The 19,267-nt window shown below is 59.5% G+C and overlaps 1 protein-coding gene across 1 annotated transcript in view; it reads left to right on the top strand.

Moving 5' to 3' along the window:
• The window catches only part of ACSBG1 (acyl-CoA synthetase bubblegum family member 1), a 47,620-nt gene extending 28,983 nt beyond the window's left edge, over nucleotides 1-18,637 (top strand). The window contains exons 3-14 of the mRNA XM_040642915.1: nucleotides 386-606; nucleotides 1,021-1,109; nucleotides 1,396-1,516; nucleotides 8,048-8,128; nucleotides 8,200-8,349; nucleotides 8,657-8,833; nucleotides 9,500-9,681; nucleotides 10,354-10,584; nucleotides 10,957-11,174; nucleotides 15,754-15,893; nucleotides 16,331-16,577; nucleotides 18,005-18,637. Of these exons, the coding sequence (XP_040498849.1) occupies nucleotides 386-606; nucleotides 1,021-1,109; nucleotides 1,396-1,516; nucleotides 8,048-8,128; nucleotides 8,200-8,349; nucleotides 8,657-8,833; nucleotides 9,500-9,681; nucleotides 10,354-10,584; nucleotides 10,957-11,174; nucleotides 15,754-15,893; nucleotides 16,331-16,577; nucleotides 18,005-18,090 (1,943 nt within the window). The 3' untranslated portion in view covers nucleotides 18,091-18,637. The remainder of the gene's footprint in view (nucleotides 1-385; nucleotides 607-1,020; nucleotides 1,110-1,395; nucleotides 1,517-8,047; nucleotides 8,129-8,199; nucleotides 8,350-8,656; nucleotides 8,834-9,499; nucleotides 9,682-10,353; nucleotides 10,585-10,956; nucleotides 11,175-15,753; nucleotides 15,894-16,330; nucleotides 16,578-18,004) is intronic.
• The last annotated feature ends 630 nt before the right edge of the window (nucleotides 18,638-19,267 follow it).

The raw sequence follows: 19,267 nt of genomic DNA, 5'->3' as shown, positions 1-19,267 counted from the left end.
GCAGAGAAAAGGTGGGAACCCCGAAGCACTTGGAGGTCTGATGGCCCTGCTCTTCTGAGGCAGCCTGAACACCACTGACCGCCCAGCCTTGGGGGGCAGGTTCCACTGGCGTGAAGACAGGAAAGGTCTAGGCCCTTGGCATCTCTGGCCTCCACCTCCTTGCTGCCTCCCTAAGCCTTGCCCATCCCCGGGGCCTTTAGACCTCCTCCTCCAGGCAGCCCCCCAGCTACTCCAGTCCCTTGCTTGTCTGCCAGCACCCATGGCCCAGCCCCCAAAGCACTGTTGGGACCCGTGGCCTGGGAGCTGTGCCCCCCGGGAGGGCCAGGGCCTCAGGGGGTGGCCCTAGGCCAGCATGATCCCAGCTGTGGTCTCCCCTCCCCTTCAGAGGAGACACTGTGGACGACGCGGGCCGATGGACGTGTGCGCCCAAGGGTCCACCCCGCCTGCTCACAGCCTCCCTACACTGTGCACCAGATGTTCTCTGAGACCCTGGACAAGTATGGGGACCTCTGGGCTCTGGGCTTCAAGCGTCAGGGCACGTGGGAGCACATCTCCTACTCCCAGTACTACGTGCTGGCCCGAAAAGCTGCCAAGGGCTTCCTGAAGGTGAGGGGCCCCTTGAGACAGAGCCTTTCCCTCCCCAGACCCACCTTCTAGCTCTGGGCCCTCGTAGGCCTCCTCCCTGACCCCCGACCTGGCGAGCCTTTGGAAAGAGTAACTGTAAAACCATTCCCATGCGTTGGCCCGCTGGTACGTGCGGGGCCCTCCCCACGTGCCAGCCACTCAACACCTGGTTTTCACTTGTGATCACATTCCAGACGGGCTGGGCTGCCTGCTGTGCTGGGCAGAGGGCCCGACTCCCTGGGAAGGCCCCGGGAGGGGCAGCAAGGGCCCCGGGGCGTTCTCCCACGGGGTGCAGCCTGGGAGGGGCGTCCCCCGCCATCTGGAAGGGGGCCTGGCTGGGACTGAGAGGCCCCCTTCCGTGCCCGCTGACCCGGCCTATCTGCCTTGGTCCTGGAGCTCGGCCTGGAGCAGGCACACAGCGTGGCCATCCTTGGCTTCAACTCCCCGGAGTGGTTCTTCTCGGCGGTGGGCACGGTATTTGCAGGGTGAGTGGCTGGGGGTGGGGCCCAGTCTCCAGTGGGTCGGAGGTGGGCAGAGAGGGGAAAGAAGGTGGAGGCCCCCGTGCCCTCCCCAGACCCCATCCCCTCCCAGGGGCCCTCTCGGGACCCCTCTGCCCCACCGCCGGGGCAGCGGTACTGAGCTGGCGGTTAGCCCTGCCTGTCCGGGCATGGCAGCTGCCAGGGGCAGGGCTGCGGGCAGGCAGGGCAGGAGCTGGGCGGAGGGAGTGGCCCCTGCACCCGCTCTGACACGAACCTCCCGGGTCTCCTGCAGTGGCATTGTCACCGGCATCTACACCACCAGCTCCCCGGAGGCCTGCCAGTACATTGCTCAGGACAGCCGTGCCAACATCATCGTGCTGGATACACAGAAGCAGCTGGAGAAGATCCTGAAGGTTTGGGGCGCAGGGGAAGCGGGCACGGGGGCCAGAGGCCAGGTGTCCCTGTGGACCTCCAGCTTACAAAGGACTTTTCCACCCTTCCTTCTGGGGTCCCCCTCACCCTTCACAGCAACCCCACGACTCACAGATACACAAAGAACAAGGCAAGGCAATGGGTACTTACCACTGGGCAGCTCGGGACCCTGAGGACCCAGAAGCCCGGACAGGGTGACGGCCTTGGGCTAGGGCCGCCAGCTGGGCCGCTGCCTCCCACGAACGCTGGGGTCCTCCCCCTGTGGCAGGGTTGTGTGACCCGAGGGTGGCCCAGGGCCTGGACACCTTGAGCGCTCAAGCCTGACCTTCACTGCGGAGTCAGGGGAGGGGCTGCCACGGGGTGGGGGCTGCAAGTCTAGTAAAGTCTTCTAAAGACGGGGGCACAGCAAGAGCTCGAAAGCACCCCTTGAGCCAGCCGATCTCCTCTGCAGGGGGATTCACTTAAGACCCCTCTGGACCGGCTGCACCCCACAGGAACCACAGCCAGGGTGTGGCGGCCGAGGGACAGCCCTGAGCCCCAGCCGCACCCGCCACCTGCCACCTGCGAGGCCCTGAGGGCTCCATGCTCGCAGAGGCCTCTGGCATTGACTTGGTGGCTTGGCTCTGGTTCTGGAGATGTTCCCTGGGCCCCAGCTCCCGACCTGCCCCCAAGGTGGGACCGTGGGATCTGGATGCCCAGAGGGGCGGCCGGGGCAGGCGCCTCCCTTCATCTCTAGTGAAGAGGTCTCCCCCTCAAGCCTAAAGAAAGAAGCCAGCTTGGCCATTGGCTCCCATCAGAATCCTGGGGTGGCTCCGGCTGCCGCCAGACCCCTGAGGCAGAGTCGCTAGAAGGAGACCCCAGACCGGAGTGTGTTTTGAAATAGCTCCCTCGGTGAGGCTGTGGGCCCCCCGCTTCAGTTTGCAAAGGCTGGTGTTCTGGACGCAGCACCCCGTCTCCGCCTCCCCCTTCACGTGGCCCCCGCGCCCCCATGTGCGTCTCCGCGTCCAAATCCCTTTCCATGAGGACAGCAGCCATGTGAGGTTAAATCATTTAGAAGACCCTGTTTCCCGAGAAGAGCACGTTCTGGGCGCTGGGGTTCGGGCTTCAACATGTCGTTTTTGGGGACACAATTCAACCCAGAGCAGGACCATGTAAGTGCTTTCAAATTATTACATTGCTAAAGTGTTGGCTCACAGGCGAAGAAAGAAAGGAGTTGTTATTAAAACAGGAGGTCCGGAAAGGCACCTCACCCACCCCCGTCTGCGTTTCACACACGAAGAAGCAGACCTGGGAGCCGGGACGTTGCGGGGAAGCGACCCTAAGCTCGGGGGTGGTGACAGTGTTCGGGTGCTAAGCACAGCGGCCCTGAGAAACGGTCTTGTAAGCCCATTTTACAGACAAGGAAAGTGAGGGCCAGAGAGGTGCAGGCCGGCTGACTCACCGTCCCGTCCCGTCCCTCCCTATAAAGTGGCAACAGCGGAGGGAAGCTCGGACCCCAAGTGAGAGTCAGTGAGGGGGCCTCATTGCTCAGCAGCAACAGAGGTTAACATGGGGGGCTCGGGCCGCGTTGGGGCTAGAGGGGGAGGCATGACAGGCCCGGGGCCCCCACCCCTGCCAGAGTCGAGGCGGGGAAGCGGGTCCCACAGGCCTGTGCTTGGATGAATGCCGTGCTGCCGCCGTTCCCGGTCAGTCTCCAGCAGGGGCCCCCCCACGTGCGGCCTGCCCTGCCCGCGGGCCCCAGCCCTCTGAGGCGTGGCTGCAGTCTGTGGCAGCGCTCCCTCGTCCCTGCCATTTTGAATTCTTTCGAAAACCCTTTCTCACGGGCACTTTGGAACCTGCTTTCGTTTGGCGACTAGAGGTTTGTCAGATGGGCTCACCTTCCCAATCAGGGGGCAGCCTTGCCTCCCCGCAGGGGCCTTTGGAATGTGTTTTCAGGATCTCATTCTGAATGTCCCCAACCCGTCTGAGTCGTTTACACGCTTGAGACTGGGGAGGAGATAGGGCTGCGAACTATCGGGTCCACAGGAGCTGCTCTGAGAGGCCGAGGTGAGCCTGAGCCGTCCTCGGCGCCCCCACCCCCACCCCAAGCACTCAGGCCCTTCACGAAATAGAAAGGGGACAAGTGTTTAGAGAGCAGTGACCAGCAGGGATGTCCCGTCACTGCCCTGCCCAGCTACCTCGGGACTCAGTGAGCCCTGATTTCCTCAGGTTTGGGGGCTTTGCAGACCCCAGAGTTCTCTGAGGCAAAGGAGTCACTGGCCTGACATGCAGCCAAGAGCTGACCCAGCAGCCCCCAGGCAGCTTTGCCTGAGGCCTCTGTCGTTAGGGGTTCTCCAAGCGCCAGCTAGGCAGGGGCCCTTTGCTTCCGCTCCCCGCGGGCGCCCCAGAACCCTGGCTCTCCCAGGAGATAGATCCTGCCGGGCCCTCTGCACGGATCCTTGATCGAAGCCTAATACTGTCCCCTGCCCCATGTTGCATCTGAAGAGACTGAGGCCCAGAATTAGGAAATGCTTACCCCAGGTCATCATCTAAAATAATTCAAAGTCGGTTCCTTTGAAAGGGGGCCTAAATGGGCCCACAGGGGGCAAGTGGTGGTCCCTAAGTGTCTTTTCATTCAGAGCAAAACCCCACTTTGCTTCGCTCTGGGACAGCAGCAGCCTTACCTGGGAACTTGTTAGAAATGCAAATCCTCAGGCCCCACCCCAGGCCTCCTGCAACCTGACCCTGAGGGATGTGGGGCCCGCCCCCGTGTGGACACCCCTGCGGACCCAGGGTGAGAACCTTTGCCAGGAACAGAACACGCTGCAGGAGCTAGGTCGGCCATCCTGAGCGGGGTCCCACATTCCGGACTTACCCGCCCACTTCCTCTCCCGGTTGTTCAACTTGTTCCTCTAACTTCTGTGCTTATTGTTAGAGGGAAAGACTTCATGCATTTCCGATGAAACCGTGTCTGGGGCGAACACCCCACAGGTGGATTTCATCCCCCACGGCCTCAAGAGGCACGTGATGCTGGGGGGGTACGGCTTGCAGGGAGCCGCTTCCTCAGCCCGTGTGGGGGGACCACCATCCACTGCGACGTTCCCCATCAACCTTTCTCCATGGACGGTCTTTGCCTGAATTAATTATTTCATGAGTGGTGGCAAAAGGTTGGTTTTCTAATCCATCAGCTGGGCCCGTTCTCCGAAGGAAGACCCTTCTCTCACGACCGACCTGGGGCTCTTTGCTATCTGAAACACCTGTGGGTAGTGCGGTCCGCGGGGCGCACGTTCCAGGCTCATTGGAAAGAATGTGCGTTCTGCCGTGGCTGCGTGGAACGCTCTATGGATGTTAGTGACGTCCACGCGGCTGATGGTGTCGCAGTGTTTCAGCCTTTTGTCTCCTTATTGATCTGTGCACCTGTTCCTTCAAAGACCGAGACACGGAGCGCTGACTCGCCCGTGACTACTGTGGGTCTGTCCATTTCTCCTTTCACTTCCATCAGCGTCTGCGTTGCGTACCTTCGAGTTCCGTTATGAGCACACGTCCTTAGGCTCCTACCTCGTCCTCTTGATGCAATGGCCCCTTTGTCATGAAGAATGTTCCCGAGGGGCCGCAGGAACTGTCCTTGTTCCCAAGCTACTGTGTCTCGCATTCAGATCAGACTCCTGATTAATGTTTGCATTGTGCTGCTCGTAGCCTGTGTCCTCTCGCTCACGGCCGGTGTCTGGGAGGCCGCACGGAGTTGTCTTCCTGTCCTACCCAGCAGCACTGTCTGCAGACCAGGCAGCAGACTGTTTCTACCATCTCTTCCCTGTTCCTTTCCCCTCTTCCCGGAGCTCCTTCCTGTTCAGTTCTCTATTTGCATTTCGGTTTGTCTTTCGGTATTTTATCTCCAGTGGCTACTTAGTTATTACATTACTGTCTGCTCTCGGTTTACCGTTTGCATTATTTTAAAGATTTTATTTGCCAGAGAGAGGGAGAGCACAAGCAGGGGGAGCAGAGGCAGAGGGAGAAGCAGGCTCCCCGCTGAGCAAGGAGCCCCATGCAGGACTCGATCCCAGAACCCTGGGATCATGACCTGAGCCGAAGGCAGACGCTTCTCCTTCACCGACTGAGCCCCCCAGGTGTCCCTACCGTTTGCATTTTTAACTTGGCACGTAGAGTCCTCACCAACATCCTCCCTCCTCCCCGCCTCTGTTCTGCCTCCATACAGGTTACAAACCCTGCATTACACTGTTTTCAACGGTCGAGTATCATTCAAGGCATTTTAAAAGCATTCCTATTCTCTCTCCCATATTCACCCACCGTTGGGCCATTCCTGACGCTCTTGGTCCCCTTCCGTAGGTGCAAGTCGGCTTCTGGTACCATCTTCCTGCCTTAAGGACTTTCTTCAACATCTCTTGTAATGCATATCTGAAAACGTGTTTATTTTCATTTCTTCAAAAGATATTTTCATGTGGTTTAAAATTCTGGGTTGATAGGATTTCTTTTTTTTTTTTTCTTTCAGCCTTTAAAGTTTCCATCCAATGTTTTCAACTGTATGTAGTTTCTGATGAGAAGTCTATTGTCCTGTGTCTCTGTTCCTCTCAGTGTGTATAGGGCATCTTGTTTCTCTGGCTACTTTTATGTATTTTTATTTTTTGACTTTTAAAGTTTCTATTTTAGTTCCAGTGTACTTGATACACAGTTTCAGTTTCCCACAAGATTAGTTTCAGGTGTGCCACATGGTGATTCGACACTTCTGTGTAACCCCCAGCACTCATCACAGGTGCCCCCCTCCTCCCCTTCCCCATCCCCCCTCACCCGCCCCTCTGGTCTCCAGCACTGTGTTCTTTAGAACTGAGTCTCTTTTGGGGGCGCTTGGGGAGCTTGGTCGGTCGCCTGAGCGTGTCCGACTCTTGGTTTGGGCTCAGGTCCTGATCTCAGGGTCCCCGGATCCAGCCCTGCGTCATGCTCTGTGCTCAACGGGGAGCCTGCTTCCCCCTCTCCCTCCCCCAGTTCACTTGCTCTCTCTCTCTCTAAGATAGATAAATACATACTTTTTCAAAAAGAGTCTGTTTCTTGGTTTACCTCTCTCTCTCTTTTCTCTTTGCTTGTTTGTTTTGTTTCTTAAATTCCACATATCAGTGAGATCAGATTAAGATAATTGTCTTTCTCTGACTGACTTATTTTACTTAGCATAATACACTCCAGTTCCATCGTGTTGTTGCAAATAGTAAGATTTACTTCGTTCTGATGGCTGAGTAATATTCCATGGTGTGTATGAACCACATCTTCTTTATCCCTTCATCTTTTGATGGACGTCTGGGCTCTTTCCCTAGTTTGGCTATTGTGGACGTTGCTGCTATGAACACTGGGGTGCAGATGCCCCTTCAGATCACTGCGTCTGTATCTTTGGGGTAAATACCTGGTAGTGCAATGGCTGGGTCGCAGGGCAGCTCTGTTCCCAACTTTCTGAGGACCCTCCGTACTGGTCTCCAGAGCGGCGGCACCAGCTGGCGTTCCCACCAACAGTGCGCGAGCGTCCCTTTGCTTCTCTGGCTGCTTTTAAGATTTTTTTCTTCACCGCTGGTGTCCAGCAATTTGTTATGTTGTGTGTTGTGGTTTTTCTTTGTGTTTATCCTGCTTGGGGTTCATTGCGAGTCCTGAATCGGTGGATTTATAATCAAATTTGGAAGCTTCTCAGACTGCTTTTCAATTTTTAAAAAAGTATTTCCTGGGACTCCAATTCCATGTATTTTGGGTGTCTTGGTGTCCTTCCACGGCCGTGTCCTTCCTGTGTTTCTCTCTCTCTGAACTTTACTTCGAGACTTGTGTTTGGCCTTTCGGGGCATGTTTACAAGGGTTAGCACCTGTGCTCAGATCTGACCTCTCTGGGTCTCCGCTGAACGCCTCCGGGGGCCCCTGCATGCTGGCTGACGGACACACAGACGGTCCTGGCTCCTTATGAGCTCCTGTCCTCCAGCCCCGGTGGCTGCCGTGAACACTGGTACTCAACCAAATACTCCGGAGCACCAGGCACCTGATGAGAAGAGTTCTAGAACTTTCTCTTCTGAGTTTCTCCTCATAGTGCCCAGTCCCGCGGCTTCCCTGAACTCTGCGCTCTGTCACCTGCACTCAGCAGGATGACCGAATTCTGTTCTCCCTCCCCCCTCCCCTGCTCTGTCCCCCTCCCCGTTTCTCCCCCTCCCTTTCTCTGTCCCCTCTCTCTCTCTGTCCCCCTCCCCCATCTGTCCCCCTCCACCCTCTGTCCCCCCCTCTGTACCCCTCCCCCTCTCTGCCCCTCTCTCTTCTACAAAGTTCTCTGTTGTGGGATAAGGCATACTTGCTTCAACCAGGCCCTGGGACACTTGGTTTTCTCCTGAGGGGACAGCTATGCATGAAGAGGGGCAAGTGTCCAGCTGGGTCAAAGGTCAGAGCCCAGGAACCCAGTGACCAAAGTGCTTGACAGACAGACCAAGCCCTGGAGATGGGGATCTTCTCGGCAGGTAACTTTTTTTTAATGAGACCCCATTATTTTCCCACCAACACAGACCTGGAAAAACCTGCCGCATCTGAAGGCGGTGGTGACGTACGGAGAGACGCCTCCAGAGAAGATGGCCAACGTGTACACGGTGGGTACGGGGGTGGGGCAGGGGGCCCGTCCAGCCGCCCTGCTGACCGCGCACTCTCCCACCCACTGCAGATGGAGGAACTCATGGGGCTGGGGGAGGAGCTGCCCGAGGAGACCCTGGACGCCATCATCACCACCCAGCAGCCCAACCAGTGCTGCGCACTGGTCTACACCTCCGGCACCACCGGGAGCCCCAAGGGCGTGATGCTGAGTCAAGACAATGTAGGACGGACCCCAGATGGGTGGGCTTGGCTGCAGGTGGATCTGGGCACTGGACCTGCCCTAGCAGCCCCCGGGGACGCTCCTCTGGCCCCTCAGCTCGGGGGCCAGGACCCGTAGGACAGCCCTTGGGTCTGTGGTCCAGACCCAGTCCAGCGAGGGAACGGGGAGGGGAGGGGAGGGCTGTCCCGGGAGCTCCCTGCAGAGACGCCTGGTGGGGGGCATTGCCGAAGAGGTCGCCAAAGCCCCGGGGTGAGAACTTCCAGGGCAGGCTGGGGACACTGCTGGGGCCCATGTGCCTGTCCTTCAGATCACGTGGACGGCACGGTATGGCAGCCAGGCCGGCGACATCCAGCCCGCGGAAGTCCAGCAGGAGGTGGTGGTCAGCTACCTGCCCCTCAGCCACATCGCCGCCCAGATCTATGACCTGTGGACGGGCATCCAGTGGGGGGCCCAGGTCTGCTTTGCCGAGCCCGACGCCCTAAAGGTCAGTCTGCCTCTGCCCAAGCGGGGGTCCGAGTGCATGTGCAGAAGCACACCCGAGTGTGCACTCGTGTGGGGGCCTTGTGCGTGCACCTGTGAGCGTGTGAGTGTGCGGGCCCCCGTGCATTTATTGGTCAGAACTCTCTCCGCTGCAGTCAGCATGGTCTACTTGACCCAGCAAGAAGGGGCTGACGGTACGTAGAGGAAAGGGGGCCACATGCCATCGAGGATAGGTCATCCTCAGAGGAAGGCCACGAGTGGTCGCAGTCCCGCCCTGCTTCCCAATCTCATCAACTACCCCCATTCTTTGGAAGCTTATTTTAAGCATGAGGAGAGCTCTCCCAGATGCCCCCCCCCCGGCACACCTCCCCCCACCTGTACCTCCTGGCCCAAATGGTCCCTCATCCGTTCTTACATGGGTCACTGCTTAGGGGAATGGTCATGGGCGGGTTAGAGAGGAAGGAGTGGCCGCCCCCAGGGCTGGGAGGGGACCGAGGAGCCTTGGGGCGCCTGGCCGCATGAGCAGCGGGGATGGCTGCCCAGGGGCGGCCGACAGCGTGGGACATGTGCGCACCTCTGTGCAGGACGCCTGTGGGGCGTGTGCACCTGACTCTGGTGCAAGGGGCCTCCTGGCACTGAGCCGCAGGCCTTCCTCTCTGGCGCGGCACAGGGGACCCTGGTGGACACGCTGCGGGAGGTGGAGCCCACGTCCCACATGGGGGTGCCTCGGGTGTGGGAGAAGATCATGGAGCGCATCCAGGAGGTGGCGGCTCAGTCCGGCTTCATCCGGCGCAAGATGCTGCGCTGGGCCATGTCGGTGACCTTGGAGCAGAACCTCACCTGCCCGGGCAGGTACGGAAGTGGGGGCCAGGAGGCCGGGGGCAGCAGGGCTGGGGCAGCAGGCCAGGACGGACCGAGGACCTGCTGGGCTGGGCTCCTTCCAGGGACCCCTGTGCAGAGGCCCCATCGGGCGCTGGGCTGGAGGCCTCTTCCCAGACTCCACAGGAGACAGTCACCCCACCTCTGGGTTCCAATTGGCAGGACTCACTCGCTCCCCTGGGGGACGTTCACCGCCCCCCCAGCCGTCCTCACAGTCCCTGAGGCATTTCCTGACTCAGTAGGGGGCAGGGAGGGGCCCCAGTGGTGAGCGCTCTCCCAGCCTTTCTCCGGGGGACCCCAGAGCCTTCGGACAGCTTTCCGAACTCCCACACAGTGCTGTGGGGGTGCACGGCACACACCTGGGCCGTCCGACTTAGAAATATTTTCCATCACTAGCGGGTCTGTGAGATCAGGTCATGTCTCGTGAGACGCGTACGCATGTCTGCAAATACGGCAGACATCCCTCCGTCTCCGCACCTGCGCACAGCCCCGCCTGGTTGACCTCGGGCTCAGGACGGTGCACGCGGGGCACACACCTGCACGTGCGCGCTCACAGACGTCCAGGCCGGCGCGCACCTGCCCAGTACCCACGCGCCCATGCGTGCGCGTGCGCGAGCCTGCGCGGACCGCTCTCCCTCCCCGCAGCGACCTGAAGCCCTTCACGGCCAGGCTGGCGGAGTACCTCGTGCTCGCCAAGGTCCGCCAGGCGCTGGGCTTGGGCAAGTGTCGGAAGAGCTTCTACGGAGCGGCGCCCATGACCGCCGAGACACAGCGCTTCTTCCTCGGCCTGAACATCCACCTGTATTCGGGCTACGGCCTCAGCGAGACCTCGGGCCCCCACTTCATGTCCAGCCCCTGCAACTACCGGCTCTACAGGTATGCGTGAGCCCGCCTGCCCTGGCTGGCACCCGGGGCCACCGCTCCATCCTGGCCCGGGTCCCTGGCTGTCACCAGGGGCAGGAGGGGGAGCTGGGAGGACAGGGCCAGCCCTCCAGTAGGCAGACTGGCCAGTCAGCTCTGGGGTGCGTGGAGGGATCCCCCCCCGCTGTGCTTAAAGACTGGCCCGTGCCGGCCCATCACAGAGCTTGAAGCTGTACCCGTCCTCTCTCCCTTCTTTCTTCTCTTTAAAACCTCTCACTCTAACTCCCTATTAAAATACAAAAGTGTTGGGAGGTGAAGAGTGAGAGGTTGGAGACCCAGGGGGGGCTCCTGGGTGGGGCCTGACCAGCCCCCTCCGGCTGCCCCCAGCTCCGGCAAGCTGGTGCCAGGCTGCCTGGCAAAGCTGGTGAACGAGGACGCCGAGGGCATTGGGGAGATCTGTCTGTGGGGCCGCACCATCTTCATGGGCTACCTGAACATGGAGGACAAGACGCAGGAGGCCATCGATGCTGATGGCTGGCTGCACACGGGTGACATGGGGCGCCTGGACACGGACGGCTTCCTCTACATCACAGGGCGGCTCAAAGGTGAGCACCGCTGGCCGGCTTTGTGGCTGCAGGCGTGTGTTGGGGGGATGTGCTGCTGCCATTTGTGCCCGGAGTCCCGAGCCTGTATCCAGCTCGTGCACTTGGACTGACAGCATTTTACGTCCTCCTCTCTGCTGTGGGGCAGACACCTCGACCCTGACTTCCTAATGAGGACACCCAGAGAGGGTAAGGGACTGGCCCAAGGTCGCCCAGCTAGTAAGTGGTGGAGCTGGGATTCAGCCTCCCTAGAGAAACAAGGCAAGTCTTTCCAGAAGATTGTGGGGCATAAATATGTATTTTTACATGCAAACATGGGCACGATATCGAGAACACAGATTGGATGTAAAATTTAAAATGAAGCAGGAGACTTCAGAGAAATTTCCCACGAGGAATGTGGCCTCCCAGGGGGACTGCTGGGGACTGACTTGCACGGAAAAGTGCTTTGCTCACTTTGCGCAAGGGGGTGTAGGTCCAAACACATCCAGGGGGGCTCCCTGCCCGTTTCCCAGGGGAAACCGGCTCAGGGAGTGGGCGAGCAACTCTAGAAATCTCACAGGCAGGGGAGCCGTCCAGCCCGGGCTCTGCTGGCCACAGAGGCGGGCTCTTGGGGCAGAGTCTGGGCAGGCCTGGCCTGAGTCTTGGGAGGAGTAGGGTGACGGTCCTCGCCCCCCCCCCCGCACAGCGGGGGAGCTGGGAGATCCCTGCACACGCCCTCCCGCTGTGCGGGGTTGGGGGGGGCGGTGACTGAGAGCGCCGCCTAGGGCCCGGCTTGGTGATGGCGGGTGAGGCCTGCTCGCTGAAAGGGAGAGAGTAACCAGGAAACATCCATCCAGAGTTGGACCTCCTTATAAAATAGTATGGTTAGGTGGCACCTGGGGGGCTCAGTCGGTTGAGAGTCTGCTTTCGGCTCAGGTCATGATCTCAGGGTCCTGGGATTGAGCCCCATGTTGGGCTCCCTGCTCAGCGGGAAGCCTGCTTCTCCCTCTGCCTCGGCCCCTCCCCCTGCTTGTGCTCGCTCTCTGTCTCTGACAAATCAATAGATAAAATCTTTACAATACTATAGTTAGAGGTGGGGGCCCAGGTGCCTTTTCTCCAGATAAGTATCCACCCACCCAGCCTCACTGCCAAGAAGCCTCCCTCCCCGCAGGGTGTCCGGGCCAGGGGCCTGTGCGGGAGGCGGCTCGCCCACTGTCCTTGCTCCCGGGGATCTTTGTGATCTGCCTGTTACCTGGCTGCACGCGGCCTACCGCCTTGGTCTTCATCTTTCGGACAACCGTGGCTAGAATCATGCCGGTTGCCTCCGAACAGGTGCCAAGATTTTGATTCTGAGTTCATCGGGTCTGCGGGTTAATTTGGTGAGAATGTGTCTCTTTACAACATTGAGTCGTCCAGGCCATGAACATGGGGTAGATCGCCCAGTGCTGGGCAGATACACAGAAACGTGAGATCATTTTCTGGGGAAGGTACCTACTTCGGAAAAGACAGTAAACTTAGACTGATGCCCAGGGAACGAATCGTGACCATCCCCCACCACATAGGCACAAGACGCTGGACCAGCAGGTGGGAATTCCAATGATACCTCACCTGATTTTGAGCATAGAGAAGAAGGAAAACTTCCAAATTTTGGAAGTATATTTGGAGTATAACATTGATACCGAAATCTGAAAAAGATTGTATTTAAAAAGAAAACTGTAGACCAATGACTTTTATGAATAGATATGCTAACACCCTAAATAAAACACTGGCAAACAGTCGGTGCCAGCACATTAGAATGTAACCCGTCGTGACTCAGTGAGATTCTTCTGGAAATGCAGGGATAAATAATGTAATTAATCCCATTAATAGATCCTTTAAAACGTTTGTGGTCATCTCCACATCTATCACAAAGGCATTTAACAAAAATTTAATATCCTCATTCATGGATAGAAACGGAAACCGGTGGCTGCTTCCTTAGCATAATGAAACATGAGTCTCCCAAGCGGGAAGCCGGCCCCAGTCCTGGGAAAGCCAGACCCCACCCCTCTGAAGGAAGGCGCTCATGGTCACGCTCAGGCCAGGCCAGCGCCGTCGGACAGGGCGGAGCGGCCGCCACGCACAGTAGCGTCTCGCAGACAGAAGGCCAGGAGAGCGCCGTGGGGAGCCCGTGGCTCGTGCCGGCGTGTTTAGAAGACATCGCAGGAGAAACTCGTCTGTGCACGACAGCGACAGAGAAGGTAGAACGTTTCCGTATGAGGAAGAACGGAGCCCTTACCGCTCCCAGAGGGAAACAGAGAAATCCTTTACCCGGTTGGAATGCCAGAGGTCTACAGGAGCCATGAGAAGGGACTCACGAAATTTTACTACATTAAAGACAAACCAAACAAAAAACCTCCACGTAGTCAAACCCCAGGAGCAACGACAGATGTCATAGCCAGGAAGACAGCTTGCAGCCCGCGATGCAGGCGCGGGTGGGTGTCAGCGGCAGGGCCCGTCCCTGGGCTTCCCTAGACTGCGTGTCTCACAGCCGTTCCCTAGTGTGCAGCGTGGGGACTTCTGCACATCGGTTCTCAGCTTGGCTCCTGAGTGTCTTATGTCCGGGCGCCGCTGTAGAATCTGTGTCCCACTTGCTTGCTGGGGGCTTGGAGGCTGCTTGCTGCGGGCTGGGGTCACATGACCTGGAGGCGCTCCGTAGAAGCTGGCGGTTTGTCATTTCTCTCCAGCTCTGTGCACACCATCGATCGCCTTCAAATACTGACCGTTTCGTTCCTTCCTCTCCTGTCCCTCTGGGCGTTTCTCTTGCCTCTTGTGCTGGCAGGACCTTCCGAGCCGTGGTGAATAGACGTGGGGACAGTGGTCGTCCGTGTACCGTTCTTGGTCTCGGGGGAACGCTTTTGACATTTGATCCCTGAATGCGTTTCGCGTGGATTTTTGGCAGGTGCCCCTTCCTGCGCCCAGTTTGCTGAGGGCTTCTAAGCGCACTAACATGTGAAAGACACTGGTAGAAGGGGGAGAGGGGGAGGGGGCCAGAGAAAGCCCCAGGAGGAGGAAGACAGGGGTGGTGAAAGCCGCCGGACTGTGCCTGGCCGTGGTTCCCTCTCTGCCCCACCCCTGCTGCCCCCAACAGACCCCACGGTCTGAATGCATCCTCTCTGAGCCCACGCCTTGGTAACCACTCTTCACCCTGCTCGCCAGTGCCCTAAAACCCTGAGCCCCAACCGCTCCATGGCTGCCACCCGTCCGGGCAGCCCCTCAGCGGGCACTGGAGGGGCCCTGCTCCCCCCACCTTTGCTTCCCTGTCTCACCTGCCGTGTACATGTGCCCTCTATCCGTTAGACCCAATTCATGCTCAATGTGCAGCTGGGCCACATGCCTCCCTGGCTACCCCAGCCCCGGGCAGCCCTCTATCCCACCGCCTTGTGGGCTTCCTGCAGCCAGGGCCTTTCTCCATGTCCACACGGGACCTGCACACAAGGGGACCAACTCCTCTTTGTTGACCTAGAACTGGGGGCGGGAGGGGCAAGAGCTAGCGAAAACAGTCCAGGTGTATTAAGCAAATGTCCACTTAAAACCATCTGTTTGGCAGCAAGCCACCTTCCACGGGGGAGACCAAACGCTAAGGGCCTGTAGCTGGTCTTGCAGTGAGTGAGGCGGTGGACGAGGGGCGGGCGCTGGGAGAGCAGCTCCAAGAAGGGAGAGCCAGAGTCACTGGCGGGGGGAGAGGGCTTCCTGAGAAGAACACGCGGTATGTTAGACAGAGACGGGAGGAGGTGTCTGGAAGGTGTAGGCGAGGTGAGAGGCTCATCGCGGGAGCTCTGGAACCGTGCCGTGCTGCACTCTGGGATGTACTCGACCTCGGACAAGCCACCTAACCTCCCTGTGCCTCGGTTTCCCCATCTGTAAAATGAGCTTCTCCATAGGCTGGTCGTGAGGGTTCGGTGAACCACTGCACATGTAGGACTTAGCACGGTGCCTGGCCCATGGTGAGTGCCGGGGCCTGCCGGGTGGCAATTCAACTGCAGGGCGATGGCAGCGTGTCTGGGGGGCGATGGATGAGAAGTCTGAGCAGGCAAAGTCTTGGATGATGAACAAGGGAGTGGGAGCCCTGAGTGAGTGTTTGTGCTCCAGGAACTGCCACCATCCCCCCAGCAGGTCAGGTGTCCCCCAGCAGGTCAGGTGTCCCCCGAGCAGGTGTCGCCCGAGCAGGTGTGTTCCCCAGCAGGTGTGTCCCCCGAGCAGGTCAGGTGTCCCCCGAGCAGGTGTATCCCAGCAGGTGTATCCCCCGAGCAGGTGTCCCCCAGCAGGTCAGGTGTCCCCCAGCAGGTCAGGTGTCCCCAAGCAGGTGTGTCCCCCAGCAGGTCAGGTGTCCCCCAAGCAGGTGTGTCCCCCAGCAGGTGTGTCCCCCAGCAGGTGTCCCCCCAGCAGGTGTGAGGTGCTTCTGCGGGCATGGCACTGCCTCCCCCCCCCCACCGCCACCCCCGCCAAGTATCCAGTGCTGCCTGACGCTTCTGCCTCCAGGGGCTGGGGCCAAGGCTTGGGCCCTGGTCCACCCCTGGGCACCTGGACTGAGGCTTGTGCCGGGGGCCTGGCCCTGCCTCCCCAGAATTAATCATCACAGCCGGTGGAGAGAACGTCCCCCCTGTGCCCATTGAGGAGGCTGTGAAGATGGAGCTGCCCATCGTCAGTAATGCCATGCTGATCGGGGACCAGAGGAAGTTCCTGTCCATGCTACTCACCTTGAAGGTACGTTGAGGGGTCTTGTTCTGGGGCGGGGGTGTCTGTGGGCCTGGCCCAAGCAGCAGCCACGCTTGGCCAGGACACAACACATGTAGGTCTCGAGCCTTTACTGTGGGATAACCTGTCGGCTCCCTGCACTCAGGTGCAAGGTGCAGGAACCACAATGGATAACACGCTGCTGTGATGATCCATCATGGTCCAGCTCAGCCCGGCTCCCAGGGCTGCAGCCCCCACTTCCCCGCTCAGATGCTCCGAGCCCAGGGTGCTGGATGGGGCCGGAGGGGTCCCTGTTTTAGTCCATGGTTTTATTGGCTGAAGTCCTTCTAGGTGTCCTTCCACCACGGGCCGTCCCTGAAACAGCTCACAGTGACCCACATCCTCAGAGACTGGGGCTTGTGTCTTGTGGGCGAGGCTTGGGCCTGGTCTGACCTCTGGCTTTTCAGTGCGTGCTGGACCCAGAAACCTCGGAGCCGACGGACAACCTGACTGAACTGGCTGTGGCCTTCTGCCAGCGGGTGGGCAGCAAGGCCACCACCGTGTCGGAGATCGTGGGCACCAAGGACGAGGCCGTGTATCAGGCCATTGAGCAGGGGATCCAGAGGGTCAACAGGAACGCAGCCGCCCGGCCCTACCACATCCAGAAGTGGGCCATTCTCCAGAGGGACTTCTCCATTTCGGGTGGAGAGTTGGGTAGGGTTTTTTCCTTGCTTGTTTGTTCACACTATTCCAGGGGCCGTGTGGGAGGGCAGAGGCCACGGCAGGGCCTTCCGGGAAGCAGACAGGGCAAGCATAAAGCCACCGGCAGCCCCCCTCCTTCCGGCGGGAGGACACAGTTGCCTGGTGCACAGACTTGTGCCTGGGGAAAGCCTGCCGCGTATGCGAAATATGTGCTGGGACCTGTTAATTTGAACACGGGGGGCCGTTTTCCCCTGAAATCGCAGTGGGACCAGCAGGCAGACCCCAAGGCCCTGTTAGTGTTTGGGCTGGAGTCCCCTGGCTCTAGGGGCTCAGTTCGCGTGCAGGTAAAGGGATGAAGCCCTCTGGACCGTGGTCCACAAAACCAGGAAAGGCCGCTGCTGCGGCCTCAGCGGGACAGACGAAGTCACTCTTGGCTGTAGCACGTGGGGGTGTTGGCGGCCAGGGGAGGCGGGAATGGCTTCTTCCCTGGAACAGCCTCTGGCCCGTGGAGGCTGAAGCAGGGTGCGAGTGCCCGCAGGCGCTGAGCTGCCCTCGGAGACTGGAGTGCGTCTGGTTGTCTGGCGCTAAAAGACTGAAGGCAGGTGTCCTCTGTAACCAGTTTCTGGAAATGACTTTGATTTTGAAGTCTCCGGTTACACAGCCAAGCGTGTTAGCGCAAAATGGACTCTGAGCTGCCCCCACGCTAAATCAGAGCCCTTGCGACCGAGCTTTAGAGGGAAGAACCAAGGCCAAGCACAGGGGTTTGGGAAAGACCCCCAGAGACCGCCGTGGAGGTGGCGTGCCCGGTCTCTCCCCGGCCCGTCGCGCAAGCAAAGCTTAACGCCCCACGCCGTCGTGTGCGTGGTCACAGGCGGTCCACTCGTTAGCTACTGTTGTGTAATAAATTACCCCCAAATTTAGCAGCTTGAGACAAAAAGCATTTATCATGTTGCTTTCTGTGGGTCGGAAATCCAGGGCAGCTTAACTGGGTGGTTCTGGCTTGGGGTCTCCTGAGGTCACAAAATGTCGGCCGGGTGGCCGTCACCTGGAGCCGCTTGCCTGCTCACCCGCGTGGCTGGGGGCCAGAGCCTTGTCCCGAGGCTGCCTGTGTGCTCACAGCACAGCGGCTGGCCTGCCCCAGAAGGATCCGGGAGCCCGAGACAGAAACCCTAGTTCCGCGGTTTTGTTTGATGGAGCCATCGATTCACCCAAAGGACAGAACGGAAAGACGCGGAGGAAGGTTATGCCGGTTAAGGAAGGCGGTGCCTCCTGGTCTCTCGTGATGCCAGTAGCTCCCTGGTGGCCCGTCGGCCGCGGGGACGACGCCGGGGCAGCGGGAGCTGGGTCCCTGGACTGGCCTCACTCCGGATCCTCACCACACACCTTCCCAGGCTTCTCAGCGTCCAGGCCTCACTCCCTCTTTCCAATCGCTCCTTCAGGTCCGACGATGAAGCTGAAACGGCCCATGGTTCTGGACAAGTACAAAGACATCATCGACTCCTTTTACCAAGAGCAAAAGAAGTAATCGGGCCACCGTCCCAGTTTCCACTGAAGACGGCAGGCCTCTCGGAGGGTCGTCCTGAGCTCCGGGTCCCCTTCGGTCTGGGTGCACGAACGCCCGGCCAGGCTGAGGTCTCTGCGTCCGGCCCCGGCACTGGCATCGACGCATGCCAGGCCTGGCGCCAGCGGCAGCTGACAATCCCAAGAAGCTTCACACGTGGATAGTTTTAATTTTAAGCATTGCTCTTTGTTCAGGTGACAAATGAGATCAGCTCTCCCTCCAGAACGAAAGGGCGGCCGCTGGCTCGCGGGACAGGCGGTGCGCAGGCTGTGAGTTGGGGAGGGCGGAGGGGAGGAGGGCGGGAGTTACTCTGCAGGCGGGAGAGCCAACAGTTGGAACTCACCTAACGGCCGACTTACTCTGGAACCCGTGGCCGCCGCCGCACCACATGCCAGTACCGGGCACTGGGCACCTCGCGCTTGCCGACTGACCTGACGCTTAATAAAGCTGCTGCCATTTACTTGATTGTACTGAGTGTGACTTGAATATTAAACCGTTTAACAGAACTGCCCACCAGTACCTGATTTTTCTTGTCAGCCGAGCAGGCGGGCCAGGCCAGGGAGTCACGGGTATTTAACCCACGGGACTGTGCGCCACGGGCGTGACCACGTGCACCCCGGAGCCAGCACAGCGCAGACGGCATCGAGGGGAGCACGCTGTAGCCGCAGCCGGCTGGCACTCGCCCGCACCCCGGATGCGCAGAGCCAGTGATCCCTGCCGGGACACAGGTGGAGAGGGTGACGCCTCGGTTCCGGAATTCTTTACCAGGGCGCACCTAGGAACCACGGACCATGGGCGCGACCCACCAGAGCAGGGGAAGCCGCAGCCTGAACAAAGTCAAACACACGTGAGACGTAAGTCTGGGGACAAGCCTGAGAGAGCAGCCAGACAGGGACCCTCGCTAAGGAATCCCTGTGCTCAGGGCACATGAGGCAGAGCCCATGGGTTTGCAATGCCACGCGGGGGCCAAGAGAGCACGGGAGCTGCTGAAAATAGTGACTTAGAGTCAGACGTAAAGGACAATCGTGCTGGCGGGGTGGTGTGGGGCACGGGGGTGGGGGGCAGTGGCCGAGCCCAGGCCCGACCGCGGGTTCGGCCCTGATGCTGCTGAGGCGGGATGGCGGGCAGTGACTCGGTGCAC

The sequence above is a fragment of the Ursus maritimus genome, unplaced genomic scaffold, assembly GCF_017311325.1.
Source record: "Ursus maritimus isolate PB19 unplaced genomic scaffold, ASM1731132v1 scaffold_27, whole genome shotgun sequence".
Classification (NCBI taxonomy): Eukaryota; Metazoa; Chordata; class Mammalia; order Carnivora; family Ursidae; genus Ursus; species Ursus maritimus.
This window is presented reverse-complemented; position numbering and strand designations above follow the sequence as displayed.